General features: G+C 51.5%; 1 protein-coding gene across 1 annotated transcript; it reads right to left on the bottom strand.

Moving 5' to 3' along the window:
- Positions 1 to 340: 340 nt before the first annotated feature.
- On the bottom strand, positions 341 to 9,570 carry KLK13 (kallikrein related peptidase 13). The gene is made up of 5 exons (XM_070401859.1): positions 9,513 to 9,570; positions 5,214 to 5,403; positions 4,680 to 4,948; positions 2,712 to 2,848; positions 341 to 718 (listed from the first exon to the last, which is right to left on the bottom strand). The coding sequence occupies exons 1-5, from the start codon at positions 9,568 to 9,570 to the stop codon at positions 530 to 532; spliced, it is 843 nt and encodes a 280-aa protein (XP_070257960.1). The 3' UTR covers positions 341 to 529.
- Positions 9,571 to 25,837: the final 16,267 nt, after the last annotated feature.

A 25,837-nucleotide genomic window follows, 5' to 3' on the forward strand; every position in this document is an offset into this window, starting at 1 on the left:
AGAACATTTAGATGAGTGGTTCTCAACCTTCCTAATGCCTCGACCCTTTAATACAGTTCCTCATGTTGTGGTGACCCCCAATTTCATTGTTACAAATGGAACATAATGAAAGCATGGTGATTCATCACAAAAACAACATGTAATTAGATATGTGTTTTCCGATGGTCTTAGGCGACCCCTGTGAAAGGGTCGTTCGACCCCAAAGGGGTCCTGACCCACAGGTTGAGAACCGCTGATTTAGATGGTGATCTAGGTGGATGCTGACACTGTTGGGAGACCCGGAACGTATCCGGGTTGGGACTCTCGGGGGGGGGACTGGGGTGTTTCAGGGATACAAGGCCTGGTAGACCGTGATGCCGACGGGGACCGAGTGCTTTTGAAACATGGAATGTCATATCCGGGGTGTGACATGCTGGGAACACGGATGGCCGGTTCAAGCGGGACGCCCTGGGAGGGGCCGGGGAGGGCTGGGCAGGCTGCGGAAGGAGGGCTCCAAGGGAGTGAGGAGGTGGGTCAGCCAACCCGACTTTTATTGTGGGCCCTTCGTCCATTCCTGCTCTCGGGGTCTCTGTCCTCGGATGGTTTCTTGGATCCATGAAATGTATTGAGAGACGCGGGTGTAGACGCCGGGCCGGTTGGGCTGCCCGCAGGGGAAGTCTCCCCAGGAGATGATACCGTGGAGCCTTCCGTTGCAGACCAGGGGGCCTCCCGAGTCGCCCTGAGTGGGGGAGACAGAAAGGGGGGCGGTGGGGTCTGTGCTGGGGCCACACAAAGGCAGAGAGGGGGCCTTGTGGGGCGAGATAGACATGGAGGCAGAGAGAGACAGAGGACTATGGAGAGATAGTGAGCAACACAGACAGGGAGGAACAGAGAAAAAGACAAACTAAAAAAGCAAAAACAAAACCCAAAACAAAGATAAGACTCAGGAGGACAGAGAGTGAGAGAGAGACACTGAGGCAGGGGGAGAGTTCTGTGTCTCTCCGTATTTTGTTTTTTGTTCCTCTAGCTCAGTGGTTCTCAACCTTCCTGACGCCGCGACCCTTTCATCCAGCTCCTCATGCTGTGGTGACCCCCGATTTCATTGTTACAAATTGAACATGATTAAAGCATAGCGATCAATCACAAAAACAATATGTAATTTTATATATGTGTTTTCCGATGGTCTTAGGCGACCCCTGTGAAAGGGTCGTTCGACCCCCCTAAGGGGTCGCGACCCACAGGTTGAGAACCGCTGCTCTCGCTCACGAAAGTCGTGAAAGCTTACCCCACCTACCCGTTCCTCTTTCCCTGCCATCGAATCCCACCTTGGACCCCTCTGCCCCCCCAAACCTGCCCCTGCTTTACGGTGTCTCCACGCCACCTTACTACTGAGCTAACCCACCCACATCTGGGTGGGGTTTGTACACATGTGTGTTCCCCCCGCCCCCCCCGCCCCCCCCCCCCCGGGCCCAGGACACACGTTATTACTATGGACAAGGCCGTCGCCATTTATTCATTATCACACTCTTTCCCACGGAACCAAACCGCAACCTAAGAAGCCTCCTCTAGCCCGGCGGGTGTGGCTCAGTGGTCGAGCATCGACCTATGAACTGGGAGGTCAGGGTTCGATGCCCGGTCGGGGCACACGCCTGGGTTGCAGGCTCAGTCCCCAGTGTGGGGCCTGCAGGAGGCAGCTGATCAATGATTCTCTCTCATCATTGATGTTTCTATCTCTCTCTCCCTCTCCCTTCCTCTCTGAAATCAATTAAAAAAAAATATATATATATATATATGAAGCCTCCTCTATTGTACATAGCTGTCATTTTGCCCATGTAGTATCCATTTCACCCTATTTTGGTAACAACTTTCTGATTTTTTTTCATGTTAGGAATGACCCCCTCCCCCCACTCTCAATTTGTGCCCCTGGTCCCTGCCCTTCCCAGCCCCCACAGTTAGACATGTGACCCTGACTTGGTCCATCAGAGAATCCCACAGCTCTGGCCACAGTGGAGGTTCTAGGACACAGGACTTAAGTCAGACTTGTGAGCATCATGCTCAAGATGTTTATGTGAGTCTTAACTCTACTGCATGTGCGCCTGGATCCATCCGTGCCGGAATCAGGGACCTCAGGGCTTTCCAGTTATAAAAGCCAGTGTTTTTCTTAAAGCAGTTTGAGTTGGGTTTGTTTGTTGGTTGTTTTTTTTTTTTTGTTTGTTTGTTTTTTGGGTCAGTTGCAACCAATAGAATCCTAACTTTCATATATATATTTAATTTTTTTACAGAGAGGAAGAGAGAGGGATAGAGAGTTAGAAACATCGATGAGAGAGACACATCGATCAGCTGCTTCCTGCACACCCCCTACTGGGGATGTGCCTGCAACCAAGGTACATGCCCTTGACCAGAATCGAACCTGGGACCTTTCAGTCCACAGGCCGACGCTCTACCCACGGAGCCAAACCGATCAGGGCCAGAATCCTAACTTTTATGCATGTCAACATCAGCATCTGGCAGCCACTGGCAGCCACAGCTGGGGCTTAAGATGAATTCTATTTGCCATCCACGGGCACTCCCTTTTGTCTCAACCGTCTATTCTAGGGGACATCTCACCTTGCAAAGACTAGTTCCCCAAAGGCTAGAAGCAAATCCTTTCCCTCCAGCATCCGTCCCCACCTCCATTCTGGCTTCCATCCTGGCCCATGGCAGCCCCCCACCCCAGCCCCACACGGCCTCACCTCACAGGAGTCCTTGCCGCCCTCGGGGGAGCCGGCACACACCATGTTGCGTGTGATCCTCCCCGGGTAGGCTTGCCGGCACTCCTCATCTGAGCGTAGCTGGATGTTGGCACACTGTAAGGCTTGTGGGAAACTCACTGGGGAGGAGAGAGAGAGAAGGCCTGGGGATATCGGTCTTGGACCGGCTATGAGGCGGGAGGGAGTTCAAGAGGACAGTTGGCAGAAAAGAGAGATGGGAAGAGGGAGACCGGGGAGAGAGTGATGGAAGAGACAGAAACGTGGAGAGAAATGGGGGGACAGGTAACAGGAAAGGGAAGTGGAGCGAGAGATGGTCAGGGAGCTGAGTGTGAAGAGACACAGATGGGGAGGGAGAGGAGGAGAGAGAACTGATGCATAAAGACAGAGAGAGTGGGGAGAACTAGGAGGACAGAGGAGGTGAGAGGGAATGGGAGACGGGGAGACCCCAGGAGAGGTGGCAAGAATTACAGGAGAGGAGGGAAGGGGTGGGAAGAGAGATGAGGCATGCTGGGCCGAAAGACACAGAATCGAAGCTGGGAGGGTTGCGGGGGTGGCACAGGGCTCTGCCGCTGTAGATCAACTTAATATTCACATAGATATGTATACACCCATATATATAACATCTATGCACAAAGGATAAAGCAGTTTACATTTTATTATATTTAATAACTATATACCTAGCATAGTATGCAATTTATATACAAATATATTTAAGTAAATGCATAAATATAGAATTATAATTTAGAGAATCTAATGTTTATAATTTGCATATTTATATACAGATGTATAGCGTATATTTTAATTTTTTAAATGTTTCTTTAGAGAGAGAGGAAGGGAGAAGGAGAGATAGAAACATGGATGAGAGAAACATCAACATCGATCAGCTGCCTCCTGCATGTCCCCTACTGGGGATCGTGCCCAAAACCCCGGCATGTGCCCTGACCGGGAATCGAACCAGCAACCTCTTGGTAGGTACATGGGCTGACGCTCAACCGCTGAGCCACACCAGCCAGGCATATAATGTATATTTCTCTAAATATGCACATAATATGTAGAATATATGAAACTTTAGCCCTAACCGTTTTGGCTCAGTGGATAGAGCGTCGGCCTGTGGACTGAAGGGTCCCAGGTTCGATTCCGGCCAAGGGCATGTACCTTGGTTGCGGGCACATCCCCAGGAGGGGGTGTGCAGGAGGCAGCTGATCGATGTTTCTCTCTCATTGATGTTTCTAACTCTCTATCCCTCTCCCTTCCTCTCTGTAAAAAAATCAATAAAATATATATATTTTTTAAAAAGTCTTTATGCTGAGGATATCCTTTAAAAAAAAAGAATATATGAAATTGTATATATTTATAAATGTATATAAAGACATATAACTGTATAGTATCTCTGTGGGTGCCGTCGTCTTTGAGGGCGTGGTAGTCAATTAGCATATTTCCTCCTTATTGGCTGTGGGTGCCACCATTTTTGAGGGTGGGGCAGTCAATTAGCATATTCCCTCCTTATTGGCTGTGGGCGGCTGCATGAGGGTCAATGAACATATTCCCTCTTTATTAGGTAGGATATTTATGTAAAAGATACATATAACTGTATATATTATGTTATATGTAATATACATATGTAATTACATATTTTCCTTGTTTCTTTAGAACTATATATTTTTTACTTTCATTTTTATATATAAAGGAATCTCGCTGTGGCCAGGTAGCTCAGTTGGTTAGAGCATCCTCCCGATACGCCAAGGTTGTGGGTTCGATCTCCAGTCAGGGCACATACAAGAAGCAACCAACGAATGGGTCAATAAGTGGAACAACAAAATCAATGTTTCTCTCTCTCTCTCTAAAAATCAGCAAATTAAAAAAATAAAATGAATCCTCCTCCAACCTACTCTCCCGCCTCTGCCCCCGTCTCCCTGGCCACCCTGTGAGACCACCTGGGTGGGTACATACCCCGGGGGCTGATGGTGGTGCCCCAGCCAGACACGCGGCAGCAGGTGCCGGCAGGGAGGCAGTCGCTGTGGGAGAGAGGCAGGACGCGGATGTGGCTCGAGAGACGGACGGGCGACTGCAGCTCCAGCAGCATGATGTCGTGGTCATGGTTCAGGTGAGTGGGGCTGCTCCGGTACAGAGGGTGGGGAATGGAGCGGGCGACGTCCCGCACCTGCTCTCCAGCCTCCTCGTGCCCCAGGATGTGCTTGCCCAGGGACACTCTGTATCCGCTGTGGGTGCAGCAACAGGGTAGTTAGAGGAGAAGATGAGCCCCTCCCTACCCCCCTCCCAGCTCCATCACACCTTCCCCATCTCCTTCCACATCAACTCCAATCCCATCCGAATCCTCTTCTTCAAGTCCATTCCCATCCCCAACCCCCTCACTCCACCCAAACCTCATTCTCACCCAGAAAGAACTCCAACCTCATCCTCAGATGCAAACTCCACCCAGTCCCATTAGCACCCCTACCCCATGCTCCCCCGACCCCCACGTACTCCTTCAGACAGTGGGCTGCAGTCAGGACCCAGCGGGGGTGGACGAGGACTGCCCCGCAGAGCAGCCGCCCCTGAACCAGCAGGGCTGCCTGCCAGGGCTGAGAGTGGGGAGGGCAGGTGTAGCCGCCTGGGAGAAACCCATTGGTCCCATTGGTGCTGTTGATAATCTTGGGATGGTCTTGAGAGACGCCTGGTAAAGGAGGGAAAATGTTAGGTTACAGGATGGGGGTTCAGGCAGAGGAGGCCTGGAGGTATCGTTCTTGAGTTTGGGGAGAGGGTCAGAATTGGCTCTTGGTGACCAGGAACTGATGATTCATCTCTTGGGCTCTGGGAGTTGCCATTTTCGACAGAGCAGAGATGAGTCAGGGCAAAGAGATGACAGTGTCCTTTTCCACAGAAGTGTCATATCCTCCATTGTGGGGAGGAAGGAAGAGTTCACTGAATGAAGATGTTTCTGATAAGCTTTTTCCCCACCTCCATTTTCTCTCTCATTCCACCACGGGGATGGGTCTCAAGAGGTAGAAGTGAGATGGACCTCCACAACCACCTAGGCAGCTTCCATCCATCCCTTCATCCCTTCATCCCTTCATCCATCCATCCCTTCATCCATCCATCCATCCATCCATCCATCCATCCATCCATCCCTTCATCCCTTCATCCATCCATCCATCCCGTCATCCATCCATCCATCCATCCATCCATCCATTCATCCATCCATCCATCCATCCATCCATCCATCCATCTACCCATCTGTCCATCCATGCATCTGTCTACCCATCCATTGTCCATTCATCCATCCATCCCTTCATCCATCCATCCATCTGTCTATCCATTCACCTCTCCATCCCTTTATCTATCTACCTATCTGTCCATCCATCCATCCATCCATCCCTTCATCCATCCACCCATCCATCCATCTGTCCATCCATCCCTCCATCCTTTATCCATCCATGCATCTGTCTACCCATCCATTGTCCATTCATCCATCCATCCCTTCATCCATCCATCCATCTGTCTATCCATTCACCTCTCCATCCCTTTATCTATCTACCTATCTGTCCATCCATCCATCCATCCATCCCTTCATCCATCCACCCATCCATCCATCTGTCCATCCATCCCTCCATCCTTTATCCATCCACCCATCTGTCTATCCAAACATCCATCCGTCCATCCATCCATCCATCCATCCACCCATCCATCGTCCATCCACTCATCTGTCCATCCATGCATCCATCTTTTTAACACCTTATTTACTGGGTTCCTCTATGGCTTCAAATACCATCCACAGGCTAACGACTACTCAGTTCAAAGTTTGCAGGATTCTGAATCATCTGACCTTTGTTAATCTCCTCGACCCCACCCCTCACCTCTCTCCTCTTCACTCACTCTGTTACAGTCTCAAGGATCTGTTCTCAAACTGACCAGGGCCTTTGCACTTGCTGCTTCCTCTTTCTTGACAGTTCTTTCTCCAGACCTGCACTGTTCAATATGGCAGCACTAGCTGGTGTGGCTAAATTTAGAGTCATCAAAACGAAACTTAAAAAAATTCAGTTCTTGCCCTGGCCAGTGTGGCTCAGTGGTAAAGTATTGGCCCTGGACCGAAGGGTGGAAGGTTCAATTCCCGTCAAAGGCACACACCTGGGCTGTAGGTCGATCCCAGGCCCCGGTTGGGGCATGTGCGGGAGGCAACCAATCAATGTGTCTCTCTCACATCGATGTTTCTCTCTCTCTCTCTCTCCTCCCCGCCCCCCCCCCCCCGCTTTCTTCCACTCTCTAAAACAATCAATGGAAAAATTATCCCCAAGTGAGGATTAACAAAATAAAAATTCACTTCTTCAGCCACACCAGTCATATTTGAAATGCTCAAGAACTCCAAGTGGCCAGTGGCCACCCTATTGGACACTGCAGATATAGGAGGGAGATAGACCTAGCATAGTCTCTGACACACAGTAGGTGCTCAGCCAATGTCCTGTGTGCCAGGCCCTGTATCTGGCCCTGGACACAGCCGTTGACAATGGAACAGAGAAAGCCCAATTCTGAATGGGCCGCTTTTTTGGCTGGGGATCCCGTCACAAGCTGCCAGCATCCGTCTTCTCAGCGATCCAGTGGGGGAGGGAACAGTTCCATCTCTCACGGGGCAGCCATAGGATTCGGTAAAATCCTACACCTACGACACACACAGCACTCAGCAGGTGGCTACGATTGCTATTATTAGCTGCACCAGGAGGGCCCCAGCTGTGTGGCCAGCAGGCCCCTTCCCCACCTCCATAAGCGGCCGGATTAGCCCAGTGGTTCTCAAAGTTGGGGACAGAAGTCATTGGTGGGTGCAAGGTCATTTTAGGGGGCACAGGGTTGAGGCGTAAGCAACATCAGATTGTATCCTCAGACACAGTCACTGTACGGTTCTCTTCCAATTCAGATCTTCACATGGATTTTTAGAGAGAGGAAGGGAGAGGGGGAGAGAGAGAAGCATCCATCGGCTGCCTCCTGCATGCCCTCTACTGGGGATCGAGCCCACAACTCGGGCATGTGCCCTGACCAGGAATCGAACCTGAGACCTCTCTGTGCATGGGATGATGATCAACAAACTGAGGTGAGCTCTAACCGGTTTGGCTCAGTGGATAGAGCGTCGGCCTGCGGACTAAAGGGTCCCAGGTTCGATTCCGGTCAAGGGCATGTACCTGGGTTGCGGGCACATCCCCGGTAGGGGGTGTGCAGGAGGCAGCTGACTGATGTTTCTAACTCTCTATCCCTCTCCCCTCCTCTCTGTAAAAAATAAATAAAAAATATTTTAAAAAAACAAACACGGAAAATATTAAAAAAAAAAAAAAGATTCTAAGCAGGTCGTTGGGGCCTAAAATAATGCAGATGGACGCCAGGACGTGGGGGACGGGACGGGGCAGGTGGGGATCAGAACCCTGACTCAGGGACGCTGCTGTCTCGGCCGGGCTCTCCTGTCAGAGGCTTGGCTTTTTCAGCTGTGAAACTGGAGTAATTACAGCTCAGGTACCTCCTCAGACTGTTGAGGATTCCACAAGCCAATGCATGTGGAGTTCCGAGCCCAGGGCGTGGCGCCCAGGAAGGGCCGGGGACCTGGCAGGAGTCCTGGGAGTGTCGCCAAAGGAGACGAGGCACCCCACCTCCAGGCCAAGGCTGGTGCCGGGTGCCCCTTGGCCCCCTCCCTCCGTTGGGTCTCAGCTCCAGGACTTAGTCCTTTGAGGCAGGGAGGCCTCCTGGCTTGGTCCTTTAAAGCCATCCCCTCCTGCAACAATTGCAGCTGAAGATGAACTCATTATTTGGGTAATTGTTGGAACGAGGTCTGCATGCTGAGAGCAGGGACCCTGTCTGGCATGCAGAGCTGTGGGTTTTTTTTTTTTAAAAAAGAATTATTACTGAATTTATTGGGGTGCCATTGGTGAATAAAAGGATGGAGCTGTCAGGGTTACACATCTATAATACATCATCTGAATGCATGAATGAGGTTTCCAGAGAACTCGCTGGCAAAGGCAGGGAGGTGGGGGGGGGGGGGCGCGGGTTACATGGGAGAGGACTGACTATGGGTAGAATCAGACAGGTCTGGGGTCACCCCAAGAGTGGAAGGAAGAACCGGGAGGCTCTGAGAACACGATCAAGAAGGTAACCGTGACGACTAACCAACCTCCCCTCCCTTCCATCTGCCAGGCAGTCAGCAAGCACAGACGGGCGTGACCCGGTTTCATTTTAATATTCGCACCAACCCTTTGTGGGCAAAAGCCCATTTACAGTGATGAGTACCAGGCGAAACGCGGGGTTTATGCTTGTATGATTATTATTAATTAATTTATTAACGATTGCATTATGTAAACCTACTTTTGCCCAGCCCCGTACGCCCCCATTGTACAGATGGAACAACCGAGGCACGAAGAAGCGAAGTCACTCGCTCAGAGTGGCAGCGGCAGGATTCGAACCCCTGTGGGTGCGACTCCTCTCACTCGGGGAGGCCAGGAGGCCTGGAACCCGGGGGCGGGGGGGGGAGGGGCTGGGAGGGGGGGGGCTGGGGGTGGGCTTTCCAACGCGGAGTCAGAGAGGAGAGGGGGCCTTGCTGGGGACACTGGGCTGACCGCAGCCAGGAAACCAGGTCACTCCGGGATAAGCAGGAAGTTTTCAGGGACTGGCCCCAGGGGGACCCTGCCCGGAGTGGGCGGGGGGCGGGGGGGCGGGGGGCGGAGCTCGCGGCTTCCCCGCCCCGTCCCGCGGCCTGACCCCTCCTACCATTGTGTGCGGTGGCCGCCCCGCCTCCACCCCCGCCATTCTTACCGCTTGACGAGGACAAGGCCGTGGTCAGGAAGGCAATCGCAGAGGCCAGGGGCCACATGGCAGCTCCTGGGTGGGGGGGCAGGGCGGGCGGGACGGGCCTGAGAATTTGGAAGGGAGGCGTTCAGGGCTGGCCGGGATCCCCATCTCTGACCCCTGAACTTCCCAGTTGTCAAGCTGCCTGCACACCCTTGAGAACCCCGGCCCACGTCCTCCCCAAAATTATCGGGGGCGGGCGGGGAGGTGGTGGTGGTGGTGGTGAGGAGGGGAGGCGTGCACCCTAGGGCACTGGCTGGCTAGTCCTCGACCCAAGCAGCCAGTCCCTCCACCCTGCCCTGCAAGCTGGGCCCTCGGTGCACGCTCCGGCCCCTCTCTCCGGCCCCGGCCTCCCCTCCCGGGGCTGGTTCCCACACCTGGTCTCAATCTGAGCCTATCTCCCTGCGGCTGCAGCTCTCCATCTCTGCAGATTTCTATCTATAAATGAGCCTCAGGTCTCTCTCTCCATCTCCCTGACTCAGCGATGCTCCCTCTTCCCCTTTCCATCCCCCCCTCCTCCCCTCCCCTCCAAAGCTCCAGCCCCGGCCCCAGGCGCACGCCACCTACCTGGTCGAGGGGCCCCGGTGGAGAGCTTCTGCAGCCAGCTGCCTCCAACTTCAGCCCCGACCCATGCCTTTTAACCCCTGACACCCTCCCCCAGCGCCCTCAGCATTTCCCGGTCGCTGGCCTACCCCTCTCCACCCCCGATGGCTCAGCAGGCTGTGCCAGGCACCCCCCCAGCCTGGGCTTGGCCCTCTGCTTGGGGCGGAGCTTTCGGGACAAGCTGGGACCCAGATTTGGCTCCTCCCAAGCCCCAGTTGAACCCACAGTGAACTCTGAGGTGGCAGGACCCACCTAGGCGGAAGGAGAAAGCCCATCACTTCCTTCCCCAAACCCACCCCAAATCCCCATGACCCTTCCTGGTAGCATAGCTGGCGTGCCAACCTCCACGCCAACCCTGCGCACCCTCTCCAGATACATCAGCTCCTAGAAGGCTATTTCCACCCTATTCCCATTTCCCGGCCTAATTCCAACCAGAACCCAGCCCCTGGCCTATCCCTCAAACCAGTGCGATCGATCGATCGTAGCTTTATCTCGAAATTATCTCGCAACATCACAAAACAAGGCACCTGAATTTCAGTCCTTGGCCTGGACGCTATCCCCAACTCCATCTCCAGCCCTTTTCCTTCCCCCAAACACAGGGATGCCCAAGCCTATTCTACCGTCTGCCCTTCCCACCCCCACCCACAACCGTCAGGCACAGCAAGGGGATTCATTCCTCAGGTGGGTGATGGATAGTCAACTGTCCTTAAATGAGGGTTGGGGCAGGGATTGGGTCCGGGGAAGCAATCTTTTGGCTAAATGGCCCTTTGGGAGCAGGGTCAGCCGGGGTGAGGGAGTCCACGGGCCTGGAGGCGGCGGAGAGGGAAGTGCTCTGGGGGCTGGGCTGAGGGAAGAGGAAGGAGGAAGAGGTTGTTTGGGGAATGAGTAGGAGTCTGCTGGAATTGTGACTGGGTGGGGCTGTGAGTTAATTCTAGGGGGTGGAGGAGGCAGGATTAGGGATTAGGGAGAACGGAGGTGGGGTCAGAATTTGGAAGAAAGCCAGGGATGGGGGCCAGATGATGAAGTCTGAGGAGGGTCGTGGTGTCAGGATAAGGATAAGGGGTTGAGCCGGACGGAGTGAGTGCTAACATCAAAACTGGTGCTGCCATATTGGGGAAAGTTTAAATTTGGATATAGGGATCAAATCTAGTGACTTTTTAAGATTTTTATTTGTTGATTTTAGAGAGAGAAGGGAAGGAAGACAGCGCGAGAAAGAGAGAGAGAGAGAGAGAGAGAGAGAGAGATTTGCTGCTCCACTTATTCATGCATTCATTGTGTGTGCCCTGACCAGGGATTGAACCCACAACCTTGGCGTATAGTGACAATCCTCTAACCAACTGAGCTACCTGGCCAGGGCTTAAAATATAATATTTTAAAATATATGTATTTCTTTATTGGTTTCAGAAAGGAAGGGAGAGGGAGAGATAGAAACATCAATGATTAGAGAATCATTGATCGGCTGCCTCCTGCATGCCCTCTACTGGGGATCAAGCCCACCACCCTGGCATGTGCTCTTGGCCGGAATCGAACCTGGGACCCTTCAGTCCGCAGGCCGAGGCTCTATCCACTGAGCCAAACCGGCCAGGGCTAAAATATAATTTTTTCAAAAAGATCTAACCATGACTCTCCTACATATATAAAGTGAACATATGTCTAATATTTTGATTCATTAATAAGTGATAAAACTATCAAGAGGTTACAAAGAACCATAGGCAATAAGGCATGCTGAAATGAATTTATAAATAGACATAAGCTGTCTTAGCCCACATGGTGGGGAGAAGGAAATTGCACTTCTACCTGGTAAGACTCATTTTTGTGGTTATGGACAAGAGTTATTTGCATTGCTAGCAACTGTCCATAATTTACCGAGTTGTAAAGCAGCTCCAAGACAGTAAAAGAAGCAGAGACCCCAAAAATCAGTGGGCCCTTCTAGTTTTCCATTGACGTCACCCATTGCCTTCACAATATCAATGCCGTTCGCAATGCTTCCGTACACCAGGGAGAAAAGTTCTTGGTCATGTTTAGGATGTGTCTGATGACAGCACTGGGAATGCAAGTGAATTTGGGGAGAAGAATGGACGTGTGGTGAAGATGGCGCTGGGGAGTTGGTGTAGGGCAGTGGTCGGCAAACTCATTAGCCAACAGAGCCAAATATCAACAGCACAACCATTGAAATTTCTTTTGAGAGCCAAATTTTTTAAACTTAAACTATATAGGTAGGTACATTGTTATTAACTTAATTGGGGTCCTCCTGAGCTGGCCTTTGCTAAAAACGTCCTCAATCTTATTGAGGTACGTTCGCTGAGGTCGACCCCTTCCAACTCTCCCATCCACACTCGTCTTATATACTTGCTTCAGCTAGACGAGTGTGGATGGGAGAGTTGGAAAGGGTTGACCTCAGCGACCGTACCTCAAAACAATGTACCTCCCCGACGCTGCGTCTCCCGTCAGCTGACCGACCGACACCCCCCACTTCTTCTAACGCCACTTCTTCAAAATAGACTCGCCCAGGCAGAAAACCGACTTGTGCGCATGGGCCACGAAGTTTCAATCGCACTGTACGTGGGCGCCCGCACGTGGCATTTTGTGGAAGAGCCACACTCAAGGGGCCAAAGAGACGCGTGTGGCTCGAGAGCCGCGGTTTGCCGACCACTGGTGTAGGCCCTACAGTGTAGGGGATAGGATTGAGTTGTGGTTGGGGGGGTTTCTGGCCATAAGGCTGTTGATGGAGTCCTCCTGTTGGGTTGGCACTGGGGATGGGGCAGAAACTGAAGTTTTGGATGGGGAGGTGTTGAAATGCATTTGAGTTGGTGTTATGTATGGATTGCCATGGATGATGAAGACTGAGCTTGAGCATCTGTGTTGAGGTAGGGTTTTAGTGGGAGTGGGCTGGGTCATAGCTGTGAGCTCCTCTCCGGGTGACAGAAAAGCAATTGGAATTCCCCCACTCCATAGGGCTGGGGCCGGAGTGGGTACCGCGTTGACGCTTTCCCAGTAGAGCTGGGTTCAGTCTGGGTGGCAGGAGGGAGGATGCCGGGTTATGTGAGTTGCTGGGCTCGTGTGGGAAGTCAGGGTACCTGTGCCCTCTTGTGGCTGGGTCCACGCGTCCAACAAAAGCCTTTCTTATCTCAGAAGGGCCCTTTCTCACCTAGGAAGGGCTGGAAGGAACCTGGAGAGGGGGTGGCTGGGGTGGCATCTTCAGAGGGGTGAGTACGAGGTCAGTGCTGATTGTTGAGCTTATGATTGGCCAGGACCGAGGCTGGCTGGCTCGCGTTGACGTGAGGTCATGGACCCACTGAGGGTTGGGTGCGTTCCACCCCCTCCCTTGACTGATAAGGCAACTGGAGCCCACGGGGGGTTACACATCAACTGGATCAAGTCCAGGTGCACGGTCTCACAGGTCAGGGTCTTCCCCGCTTCTGAGAGTAGGGCCGGGGAAAGAAAGACGGGAAAAAGAGGCAGGGTTCCTGGTGGCTTAGGGCTGCGACTCTGGAGTTCAAGCGACAAGGACCTTCTGTGCCTCTGTGTACAATGGCACCGTGCGCAGCACCTGCCTCACAGAGGAGGGTTAAATGAGTTAATATTGGAAGGTGCTTGCACAAGCGCCTAATAGGGACCTAGGGCCACACAGGTGCTTGTTAAATAGGTAAAGCTGGAGGAGATGGAGGCAGATGAGGTTCCTGGAAGCCCCACCCTGGCTTGGCTTCAACATGGGGTTCTTTGTGAGGCACGAACTGGAAGTTCTGGTTGGAAGTGCTGATCAGGGCGAGAAAGTTGGCCCCACAACCAGGCCCAGAGGAGAGGCCCTGATACAAGAAAGACAAAGGGATAAAGACACCGAGACAGACAGACAAAGTGGGTGGGAGAAGTCGGGAAATGCAGAGGGAGAGAGAGAGAGAGACAAAGGCACAAAGACATAAGGGGGGGGCGGGGTAGAGAGAGAGAGAGAGAGAGAGAGAGATGTCCCCAGAAAAACCAGACTTGAGATGTGCCAGGAGTCAAGAGCCACGCATTCATTCGCTAGAGCTGGGTCCCTGAGTCACAGGCGTTGGCCTCAGTCAACATCGTTCCTGGGCAGCGACAACATCACTTTTCACCCAGCGGAAGAGCCAACGCTAGCAAGGTCAGCCTTGCCACCTACCTGCCTGCGTGCCCACATCCTCTGCCTCCTCTCCTGTGTCTACAGATGAACAGTCTGCACCTCCATTGAAGACGGACCCCTCCGTTTGTGCCCAGTCTCCCGTCCCCTCTCGTCTTCTTGAAGACATCGTTCCAGCCAGCACGTCTCTCTTCCCTTGTCTCCGTCATCAATTCTTCCCCAGACCAGTGAGCTGTCTCGCTAACATACAGACATGCTACCGTTTCTCCCATGTTCCATTAAAATAATTTTTTAAAACCTCTCCAAACGCCCTGGCTGATGTGGTTGCGCATCATCCAGTGTCCCAAAGGGGCTCTGGTTCCATTCCCGGTCAGGGCGTGTATGGGAGGCAACCAATCGATGTTTCTCCTCTCTCTTCTGTCCCTCTAAAATTAGACACACACACACACGTATATATATGTATGTATATATATATATATATATGTATGTAAAATCAATCAATCAAATAAAAACCTCTCCAACCTCCATGCTCTCCTGGCCGAATTTTTACTCCCTTGCACTACAATTCTTCTCTAAAGAGTTGGCTACACTCACTGGCTGCAATTTCTCTCCTCTTGTTCTTTCTTAAGCCTCCACCGCACCCCCATCCTCCAACCACTCTGCCAACTGTGTCCCTGTTCAGGGCACCGATAACTTCCATGGTGCTGAACCCAGTGGCCATCCCTTTAGGGTTCCTCTTACTTGAGTTATCAGCAGCGTTGAACAAGCGGATCACTCCCCGTTCCTTCAAAGGGTTTCTCTGCTCGGCCTCTGGGACACTACACCCTCCCAGTCTTCCTCCTCACTCACTGGCTGGTCCTCATCCGTGGCTGGTGCTGTTCGCTCTCATCTCCCCGGTCGGTCTCTACGTGGTGGGGCATCTCGGGACTCAGCGCTTGGTCCTCTTCTCTCCTCTGCCTAGACCCAGTCCCTTGGTGATGATCACATCTGGCTTTAAATACCATCCACATGTTTGACGACTCCCAGATCTGTGTCTCCGGCCAAGACCCCGCTCTAGAACGCTGGGCTTAGCACCCAACTGCCTACTCAATGTTTCCGTGTTCCTCCAAGTTCAAAACCAAACTCCCGTCCTCCACTCCTCTCACAGGCTCCTCTTCCAGTCTTGGTCTTCTCTGTAGATGGTCTCTCCGTCCTTCCACGCCTTGGTCCAAACCTTAGTCTTGCCCTTGACTTCCTTGTCTCCTACCACACACATCCATTTTGTTACCAAACCCTGCCAGCTCTACACCTTCGAAGGAGATCCAGAATATGCCCATTTCTCAACACCTTCCATCCTTGCCACCTGGTCCCTCCCAGTCACCATCCCCTCTCACCTATACCAGGTATGTTCACTCTCTGGTCTCCCTGTTTCTGTCCTTGTCCACCTACATTCTATTTGCGACACAGCAGCCAGACTGACCTTTGAAAAAAAAAAAAAAAGTAAGCCAGGTCACTCCTCTTCTTCAAACCCTGCAATGCCTTCCGCCTCACTCAGAGTGAAAGTCAAGTTTCCTGAGGGTGGTCTACAGGGCTCTACTTAGACCATCTGGCCCCGATGGTCCTCTGATGTCTTCTACCCTCCCTCCCTCCTCCTGCCCCTCTCATGCCAGCTGAACTCCCACCTCAGGGCTGTTCTGACTACAGGAACCCTCTTCCAAACCAGAGGTCTACTTCTGGCTTCTCTTATTCTCCTCATCCTCTCCATGAAGACTTCCTTGACTCCTGTAATTGGGTGCCCAAGACGGGTTCTGAGAATCCCCAGAAGGACTCCCAGAACTCAGAAAAGCGGCTCTGCTCACGGTTTGGGTTAAATGACAGCCAAAGGCTGCAGATGAACATGCACAAAGCAACACAGCACACAAGGCAGAGACCAGGGAGGGGCCAGGCACGAGCCTCCCAGGGTTCTCTCCGGCTGTGGTCATGCAGATCGCCCCTCATCCCCCCTGCAATGATGTTTGGCAGCACATACAGAGGGCTGTCTACCGGGGGAGCTCACCTGAGCTTTGGTGTCTAGGTATTTTATTGGGTGTTGGTCATGTAGGCACGGCTGTCTGCCTTTGTGGCTGACCTTCATCTCTGGGTCCTCCCAAGATGAAACAGACACGATGTGCTCCGAGGACTCCACCAGAAGTCACCACCGTGTTAGCATAGACTCTCCGGCATGGTCCCGTGCCCTGGACCAAACAAAAACAGGATAATTCAGAGGCTCCGTGGTTATCTCCAAGAAGCCAGGCAAAGGCCAGACCTCTCTTTGTATGTAATGTCCCGGACTTGGACAGCCCAGGCCCACTGAGTTAACAACCCTTCGTGGCTTAGCATGACAGCCCTCAGGGATGTACTGGTAAAATATAGCACAGGGAATATCTATATATATAAAAGGCTAATATGCAAAGTGTCCCCTAGGAAGTTCAACCAGGCGTTCGATCCCTCACTATGACGGGCACTGACCACCAGGGGGGCAGCATGGAACGAAGGAAGGCCCCAATGGGCCCTGATTGCCGGCCAGGCCAAGGGACCCTACCGGTGCACGGATTTTGTGCACTGGGCCTCTAGTAGTCAATAATATTGTATTAACTATAGATGGTGCCAGGTGGGTACAAGACTCAAGATGGGGATCACTTTGTAAATTATATAACTGTTTAACCACTATGCTGTACACCTGAAAGGAATATAAAGTAATGATGAATGTCAGCTGTAACTGACAAAGGGGATTCATCTGTTAATGGGATCACTGGAGTCCCACCGGCAGGTGGGAAGTGTTTGTGTGACAATGAAAAAAAAAACCCCAAAAGCACACCACACTGGAACCTTCGTCTCCAGGGCTGACTCCCATCTGTAATACCTTCTGTTTTACTTCTTCATTTGTTTCTTTGTCTGCCTCTCCCCTGGAAGTGAGTTCTCAGTACCCAGCATAGAATAGGATTCAATGGATATTTGTTGAATGAATGAATGAACTTAGTGGCATGATTGAGGGTGTGGGGAGAAAGGAATCTTTTTTTAAAATATATTTTTTTATTGATTTCAGAGAGTATGGGAGAGGGAGAGAGAGAGATAGAAACATCAATGATGAGAGAGAATCATTGATCGGCTGCCTCCTGCACGCCCCCTACTGGGGATGGACCCTGCAACCCCTGGCATGTGCCCTTGACCGGAATCGAACCTGGGGCCCTTCAGTCCACAGGCTGATGCTGTATCCACTGAGCCAAATCGGCCGGGGCGGGAGACAGGAATCTTTATCTGGACAAAAACCTGCTGGCATTTGGTGAGACGGATTAAGAATGGGCCCTTTGGTCCATTAGTCCTGCTCCTGTATTCCAGAGACGTCTGCTGTAGGTACATAAGGGGCATCCTATCCTCCCTGTCAAAATGTAGGACAGTGACCTTAACCCTAGACAGGAATCGGGAGGGCCTGCAGGGGGAGCTCTCATGCCCTGTGTTGTAGAGAGAGCCCTACAGGAACCATTCTATTTCCAATGTGGCTCTAAGGTGGTAACCACCCCTTCCCTTAGCTTTTCTTTCCCCCTGTACAAAGGACTTCCTCCATCTTTGTCCTGGCCAGAACTTCCACGTGGCTGGCCATGGCTGCACATACTGTACCGGATTGTAGGGTGTTTTTTGTTTTTTTTTCTCCTGAATAAACCCTTTTTGTCCAGCGAATACCAAGTTGACGGCTGTTTATGCTCAACGCCCCAAATTGTCGTTGCGCCATGGCTTGGGTAGTGGAGGGAACCTAGGTGTGCCCGTCACTGGGGGATTGAGTCATTCACACGGTGGCTGAAAAAGGGATGGTGAAATAAATTACCATTTTCTAACCGGGCAGGGCCCGGTGGGGAGTCACACCTGGGCCTCTCACTTCTTTATTTGTTTTTTTTTTTTTCTTCTTCTAGGTATTTATTTATTTTTATTGATTTGAGAGAGACTGAAACCTCGATTTGTTGTTCCTCTCTTATTGACGCGTTCGTTGGTTTCTTCCTGTATGTGCCCTGACTGGGGATGGAACCCACCAGCCTTGGTGTTTTGGGACGACACTCTAACCAAACGGTTGGACCCAATTGGGGCATCTTTTTTTAATTTCTCAAGGCCCCCCCCCACACACACACACTTTTTTTTTTCTATCGCTTTAGCGAAAAGTTGTGAAACCAGCCACTTCGATTGTTCTTGGGCATCTAGGTTAACACACCTTTTTGAGACGCCATAAGTGACACCCCTGGAAGGCGTAACCACCCTCCAGAGAGAGAACACTTAATCTCCTTAGCTCTCCAGTGATCCGACCTTCATGTAATCAATCTTCCTTCGCTCCCTCCTGAACCTCAGAGGCGCGAGCACACACACACACACACACACACACACACACACACACACAAAGCTGCAAAACTGTCATTCCCCAAAGCATTTGAGATCTTGCTCCCCAGTATATGTCGTCAGCTTGGCTCTAAGAAAGGCTTACAAGAATTCTCTACAGGGTTTGGGTGTTTCTTACGTTGGCACCGTGGGGTGGTGCTTCTCGAACTTTCCTAGGCACTGTCTTCCGGGGATCGTGATGAAATGCAGACTCTGGTTTAGCTGGTCTGGGCTGGGGGTCCAGGACTCAACCTCGAATGAGCTTCAGGTGATTACGCTTTGGCTGTTCTCGGGGCCTCGCTCTGAGAAGCAAGGGCACAGGCTGGAGTACATCCATCTAGTAGAACATTCTTCGTCCGACATGCAAATACGTTATGTATTGGCACCACCCGATTTGGCTGCCACAGGCCACACACGGGTATCGATCACCAAGATGCGGCCCTGAGACGAAGGAATGGAAATCCCACACGTGTTAAATTCAGCTAAGCTGGCCCTGACCGGTTTGGCTCAGTGGATAGGGCATTGGCCTGCAGACTGAAGGGTCCCAGGTTCGATTCTGGTCAAGGGCATGTACCTTGGCTGCAGGCACATCCCCAGTAGGGGGCGTGCAGGAGGCAACTGATCGATGTTTCTAGAACTCTCTATCCGTCTCCCTTCCTCTCTGTAAAAAAAAAAAAAATCAATAAAATATATATATTTTTAAAAATTCAACTGCCTTAACCGGTTTGGCTCAGTGGATAGAGCATCGGGCTGCAGACTCAAGGGTCCCAGGTTCGATTCCGGTCAAGGGCATGTACCTTGGTTGTGAGCACATACCCAGTGGGGAATGTGCAGGAGGCAGCTGACAGATGTTTCTCTCTCATGGATGTTTCTGACTCTCTATCCCTCTCCCTTCCTCTCTGTAAAAAATCAATAAAATATATTTAAAAAATTCAGCTAAGCTTCATTTAAAAACGCCAAGTGCCCTGGCTGGTGTGGCTCAGTCAGTTGGCACATCCTCCTATACACCAAAAAGACATGGGTTTGATTCCAGGTCAGGGCACATGCCCAGGTTGAGGGTTCGATCCCCACTTGGGGTGCATACAGGAGGCAGCCAATCAATGTTTCCTTCCCACATCGATGTTTCTCTCTCTCTCTCTCTTTCTCTCCCCCTTCTCTCTTCTTCTTTCCTTTCTCTCTAAAATCAATAAAAACATATCCTCAGGTGAGGATTAAAAAATAAAAAGCATAAATAAATAAAAATGACCACAAGTGGCCAGTGGCTACCACGCTGGACCACACAGGCTGAGAAGACAGTTAGAAGCAATAAACTAGCCGAGCCAAGGGCAACACGGGTGGATTAACACTGTGTGGTGGGATGACATCATCTCGTTAATACGGCCGCCTGGCTCCCCACCCACGCGCTTTCCTTCCCACCCTCTTTCATTAACTCGAAAAGGATGTCGACATAAAGGGCTGTCGACATAAGAAGCGTCCAAACCTGCAAGTAATTTTTTTTTTTTTTTTTTTTTTTTTTTTTTTTTTGGTAAGCCTTTATTTGAGCCAAACTGAAGACACGTGCCGGGCAGCGAGGTCTCAAATGCTCTGGGGAATAAACGTTCTGGGGTTTCTCTTACGCATTTGGAATTACGTAAGCAGGGAACTGAGGAAGATCGCACGGAGGTGGGAGGAAGCAGAGTGGGCACCGGAGTGTGTGCCTGTGTTAGTCCAGATGCAGCAGAACAACGGCGAAGGCCGGCGTGAAACCTTTCACTAAAGAGGTTGTGTGCCTGGGGCTTCACCACCCACCGTGGACCTGCCCAGTTCAGAACGTGTGATCAGATCATCCTGAGAGGTGACTTGTCTGAGAGCCTCCTTTGTTGCCATCATGCTGTGGGTTGTAATTGCTTTATTATTTCATACTAGAGGCCCGGTGCACCGGGGGGAGGGGGGGTCCCTCAGCCCAGCCTGCGCCATCTCACAGTCCTGGAGCGCTCGGGAGATGTCCCACTGACGGCTTAGGCCCCTAAGCCATCAGTCGGACATTCTTAGCGCTGCTGGACATCCTTAGCGCTGCTGTGAGCACTCGCCAGCCGTGAGCTGGGCTCAGAGCTTCTGGCTGAGCAGTGCTCCCCCTGTGGGAGTGCACTGACCACCAAGGGGCAGCTCCTGCGTTGAGTGAATGCCCCCTGGTGGTCAGTGCGTCTCATAGCCACCAGTCATTCTGCCTTTTTTTGATTTGCCTATTAGCCTTTTATTATATAGGAGGATACCAGTAAGAAAGAAAAGAGGGGTGCTGGTTGCCCTGGGTGGTAGCTCAGTGGTTAGAGCGTCGGCCCCCCAAGCACCAGAGGATCTCTGGTTCAATCCCCCGTCATGAGCGGTCATGAGCACATATCTGGGTTGCAGATTCGGTTCCCAATCCCCGGCAACCAATTGTTATGTCTCTCTCACATCAATGTTTCTCTCTTTCTCTCCCTTCCTCCCTCCCTCCCTCCCTCCCTCCCTCCCTCCCTCCCACTTCTCTAAAAAGCAATGGAAAAAATATCCTTGGATGAGAATTTTTTAAAAAAGGGGGGGTGACAATTAAATTATGACATTATGCTGACACTATCAGCTGTAATATGCCCTCGCATTATTATTACTTTTTAGTTTTTGGTTTTTTTTTGGTTAATCCTCACCAGAGGTTATTTTTCCCATTGATTTTTTTTTTTGAGAGGGAGAAAGGGAGAGGGATAGAGAGATAGAAAGATCAATGAGAGAGGAGCCTCATGGATTGACTGCTTTCTGCACGCCCCACACTAGGGATCGAGCCCACAACCAGGGCATGTGTCCTGACCGGGAATCAAACCATGGCCTCCTGGTTCCTAGGTCCACACTCAACCACTGAACCACACCAGCTGGGCCCCATTGATTTTTAAGGAGAGATGAAGGGAGGGAGGAAGGGAGGGAGGGAAGGAGGGAGGGAGGAGAAGGAGGAGGAGGATGAAGAAGGAGAAGGAGGAGGAGGAGGAGGAGGAGGAGAAGGAGAAGGAGGAGGAGGAGGAGGAGGAGGAGGAGGAGAAGGAGGAGGAGGAGGAGAAGGAGAAGGAGAAGGAGAAGGAGAAGGAGAAGGAGAAGGAGAAGGAGAAGGAAGAGGAGGAGGAGGAGAGAGAGAGATGGATTGGTTGCCTCCCACACATACCTCGACCAGGACCAGAGATTGAACCTGCAAACCAGGTATATGCCCTTAACCAGGTATCAAACCCCAGACCCTTTGGTGCCCAGGGCTGCCTTCCCAATTTTAGAAACGTTAAAAATGTGAAAGAAATGTGCCTCTGAGAAGCAATGAAAGATGGTACTCAACCACCACAGCTGGGAGTATGGGTTGGAAATCAGATTAGAGTAATCTTTGAGGTATGTTTACTTAGCTTTATGGAAGGAGACAGGCCAAGAATTACAACAGGGCTGTATCCTCGCCTCACCCAGGCCTGACGCGACCCAGACACCCAGCTGCTTACCTTCCCTGCCCTCACAGAGCTGGTTTGGCCACAGTGTGTGTGTGTGTGTGTGTGTGTGTGTGTGTGTGTGTGTGTGTGAGACCGCGACAGAAGGTGCAGCCTCCATTGCCCAGCAGCCTTTTTTTTCTTTTAAATTTAAATAAATTTATTAATTTTATTTCTAATTAATTATTTTTTTATAAATTCTTTTTTAAAAAATTGATTTCAGAGAGGAAGGGAGAGGGAGAGGGAGATAGAATCATCAATGATGAGAGAGAATCATTGATTGGCTGCCTCCTGCATGCCCCCTACTGGGGATTGAGCCTGCAACCCAGGCATGTGCCCTGACTAGAAATGAACCCAGGACCTCTTCAGTCCACAAGCCAATGATCTATCCACTGAGCCAAACCAGCCAGGGCAAATTTATTAATTTTGAGAGAGAGAGAGAGAGAGAGAGAGAGAGAGAGAGATTGCTCCACCCACTTATGCACTCACTGATTGATTCCTGTGTGTGCCCTGTCTGGGGATCAAACCCACAACCTCAGTGTATGTGGATGATGCTCTGAGCAACTTGGCCAGGACATTTCCCAGAAATCTTCTGAGCTGCTGTGGTCACACAGGTCCCAGAGCTGCCAGCTCAGAACTCTCTGATTCTGGTCTGTCCCCTCAGCACAGCACGTGGGCACTGATGAAGCCACACTGTGCAAGCCCTCCCTCCCCCCAGCACAGAACTATGAGAAGACAGACACCAAGATCAGCAGGTTGCTCCCAGGCTGACCTGCCCAGTAGTGTGTGGGTGAGGGGTTAACAGCTCTCTGATCTGCCCCATTTGCCAATTTCTATAGTGTAAATACTGCCCCTTCAGTTGGTATCAACCTACCATTGCAAAGTTGCTTGACACTGAATCAGAAAAAAATATGCTCAACCCGGCCAGCATGGCTCAGTGGTTGAGCATCGACCTATGAACCAGGAGATCACGGTTTGATTCCCGATCAGGGCACATGCCTGGGTTGTGGGCTGGATCCCCAGTAGGGGGCGTGCGGGAGGCAGCCGATAAATGATTTTCTCTCATCATTGATGTTTCTATCTCTCTCTCCCTCTCCTTTTCTCTCTAAAATCAATAAAAATATATATATTTTAAAAAGATACTCAGAAGCCCACTATCACCAGATGCAATGTGATAGACATAAATCACCTCAAAGCATGAATATTGGTAAACATAATTAGGAATTGATTCGTTTTGAGTGTTTTTTTAAAGATACTCTTTCAGTTTTATTTATTTCGGTTTTTTTAATCCTCACCCGAGAACATGCTTAGAGAGAGGAAAGGAGAGAGAGAGAAACATCTATTAGTTACCTTTTGTACATGTCCCTGGGTAGCGAACCCACGACCCAGGAACGTGTCCTGATTGGGAATCGAATTGGCAACTTTTCGGTGCACAGGACAACGCTCAACCAACTGAGCCACTCCGGCCGGACTGGATTTTGTTTTAAATACACCTTCGTTTAATTGTAAGTTTATGCAATTTAATTTTTAACAATGGCTGTGTTTAGCAACCCGCTCTCAAAATTCCTGAAATTTTGCCAACGGGCTCTTCTGGGCTGGTTGTGAGCTGGCTCTGGCACACACTGGGTCTGCTGCCCAGCCCGCGTTTATCGACCTTCTTACTCACCTGGACTCTCTCCCTTACTTTTAAATTAAGTTTCTCGTTTCTTGTCTGTCATCTCCTGCTAGGAGGTAAGCTCTGTGAGAAGAAGCATTTAGGTTTGTCTGAGTTATTCACAGCTCCACCTTCTAGCACACAGGAGGTGCCTAACCAGTAGATCAATGCCTGGCACACAGTAGGTGCCTAATCAGTAGATCAATGCCTGGTACACAGCTGGTACCTAATCAGTAGATCAATGCCTGGTACACAGTAGGGGCACACTAAATAGAATAATGCCTGGCACATAGTAGATGCCCAATAATAAGCCAATGTCTGACACACAGTAGGTGTCTAGTAGTAGACCAATGCCTGGCACACAATAGGTACCTAATCAGTAGACCAGTGCCTGGTACACAGTAGGTGCCTAATCAGTAGACCAGTGCCTGGTACACAGTAGGTGCCTAATCAGTAGACCAGTGCCTGGCACACAGTAGGTGCCTAATCAGTAGACCAGTGCCTGGCACACAGTAGGTGCCTAATCAGTAGACCAGTGCCTGGTACACAGTAGGTGTCTAATCAGTAGACCAGTGCCTGGTACACAGTAGGTGCCTAATCAGTAGACCAGTGCCTGGTACACAGTAGGTGTCTAATCAGTAGACCAGTGTCTGGTACACAGTAGGGGCGCACTAAATAGAATAATGCCTGGCACATAGTAGATGCCCAATAATAAGCCAATGTCTGACACACAGTAGGTGTCTAATAGTAGACCAATGCCTGGCACACAGTAGGTGCCTAGTCAGTAGACCACTGCCTGGCACACAGTAGGAGGCAGAGAAGTAGACCAATGTCTGGCGCATAGTAGGTGCCCCCACAAATAGCTGTCGATGAATGAAAGTAAGAAAGAAGATGAAATTCATAACACGATGGTTTCCTGTAAGTTAGAAGCAACAGCGCACTGGCATCTGAGGCCATCTGCGTCGGTGCCGCTGGGGAGGGAGGAGACCGAGGCCAGGGATGAGAGGTGGAAATACACCAATACAGCTGCTGAGAGCCGGGCCCTGCCAGGACTTGAACTTCAAAGTGTGATTAACTCGACTCTCTTCACCTGAGATCTGATTAGGAAAAAGACTGCTCATTTGCATAGGGTTTTCCAGGAAACACAGTACATCTTTGCCCTCCCTGCCCTGGACCTCAGCAGTCCCCGCTCACAGGACGCAGCCCAGAGGCCAGGGAGGGGCGACACTGCAGAGCTGGGGGGGGAGGGGGGGGCTCCTTCTTCACACCATCCCAATGGAGGGGGGTCTGGTAGACCCCCAGGGAACACCCAGGGACCACAGGTGACCCATTCAGCCGGTCAGACACGGCCTCGCTGTGCACAGGGGAGCTGCTGTGTGCACGTAGGTTGGATGAATTACATGAACAGATGAACGGAATCTAGGATTATTCCATTTTTATTATTATTATTCATCTGGTTTACAGAGACGCTAAGCGTTTTGAAAACTGTCTTCTTCGGAATATGTTGCCAAGTTTGGTGCCTTCATGCTCCCGCCTCTGTGTCTAAGGGTGATGATGCTATGGGGGTGGGAGGGAACATCTGAGGGACCCTCTGGGAGAGGGAAGTTCTGAGTCAGGGGTTAGGACCAGGATGCTGGGGGCCTGAACTCCCAATAAATAGAATAATGCCTGGGTCTGAGGGAGGAGGGGGCTGGGGGCCTGGACTCCTGGGTCTGAGGGAGGAGGGGCTGGGGGCCTGGACTCCTGGGTCTGAGGGAGGAGGGGGCTGGGGGCCTGGACTCCTGGGTCTGAGGGAGGAGGGGGCTGGGGGCCTGGACTCCTGGGTCTGAGGGAGGAGGGGCTGGGGGCCTGGACCCCTGGGTCTGAGGGAGGAGGGGCCTGGGGGCCTGGACTCCTGGGTCTGAGGGAGGAGGGGCTGGGGGCCTGGACTCCTGGGTCTGAGGGAGGAGGGGCCTGGGGGCCTGGACTCCTGGGTCTGAGGGAGGAGGGGCTGGGGGCCTGGACCCCTGGGTCTGAGGGAGGAGGGGCTGGGGGCCTGGACTCCTGGGTCTGAGGGAGGAGGGGCTGGAGGCCTGGACTCCTGGGTCTGAGG

The sequence above is a fragment of the Myotis yumanensis genome, unplaced genomic scaffold (assembly GCF_028538775.1).
Source record: "Myotis yumanensis isolate MYYU_CA2020_CCGP unplaced genomic scaffold, mMyoYum1.0.hap1 SCAF_23, whole genome shotgun sequence".
NCBI classification, from domain to species: Eukaryota; Metazoa; Chordata; class Mammalia; order Chiroptera; family Vespertilionidae; genus Myotis; species Myotis yumanensis.

What these genes read in the sequence shown, in the direction of transcription:
- KLK13 (XM_070401859.1), bottom strand. Translation starts at nt 9,570, where the DNA reads ATGTGGCCCCTGGCCTCTGCGATTGCCTTCCTGACCACGGCCTTGTCC. An exon ending in GGCCTTGTCCTCGTCAAGCG is followed by an intron (nt 5,404 to 9,512) that starts GTAAGAATGGCG and finishes CTCCTTTACCAG; the next exon opens with GCGTCTCTCAAGACCATCCC. An exon ending in GCGGCAAGGACTCCTGTGAG is followed by an intron (nt 719 to 2,711) that starts GTGAGGCCGTGT and finishes TCCCCCACTCAG; the next exon opens with GGCGACTCGGGAGGCCCCCT.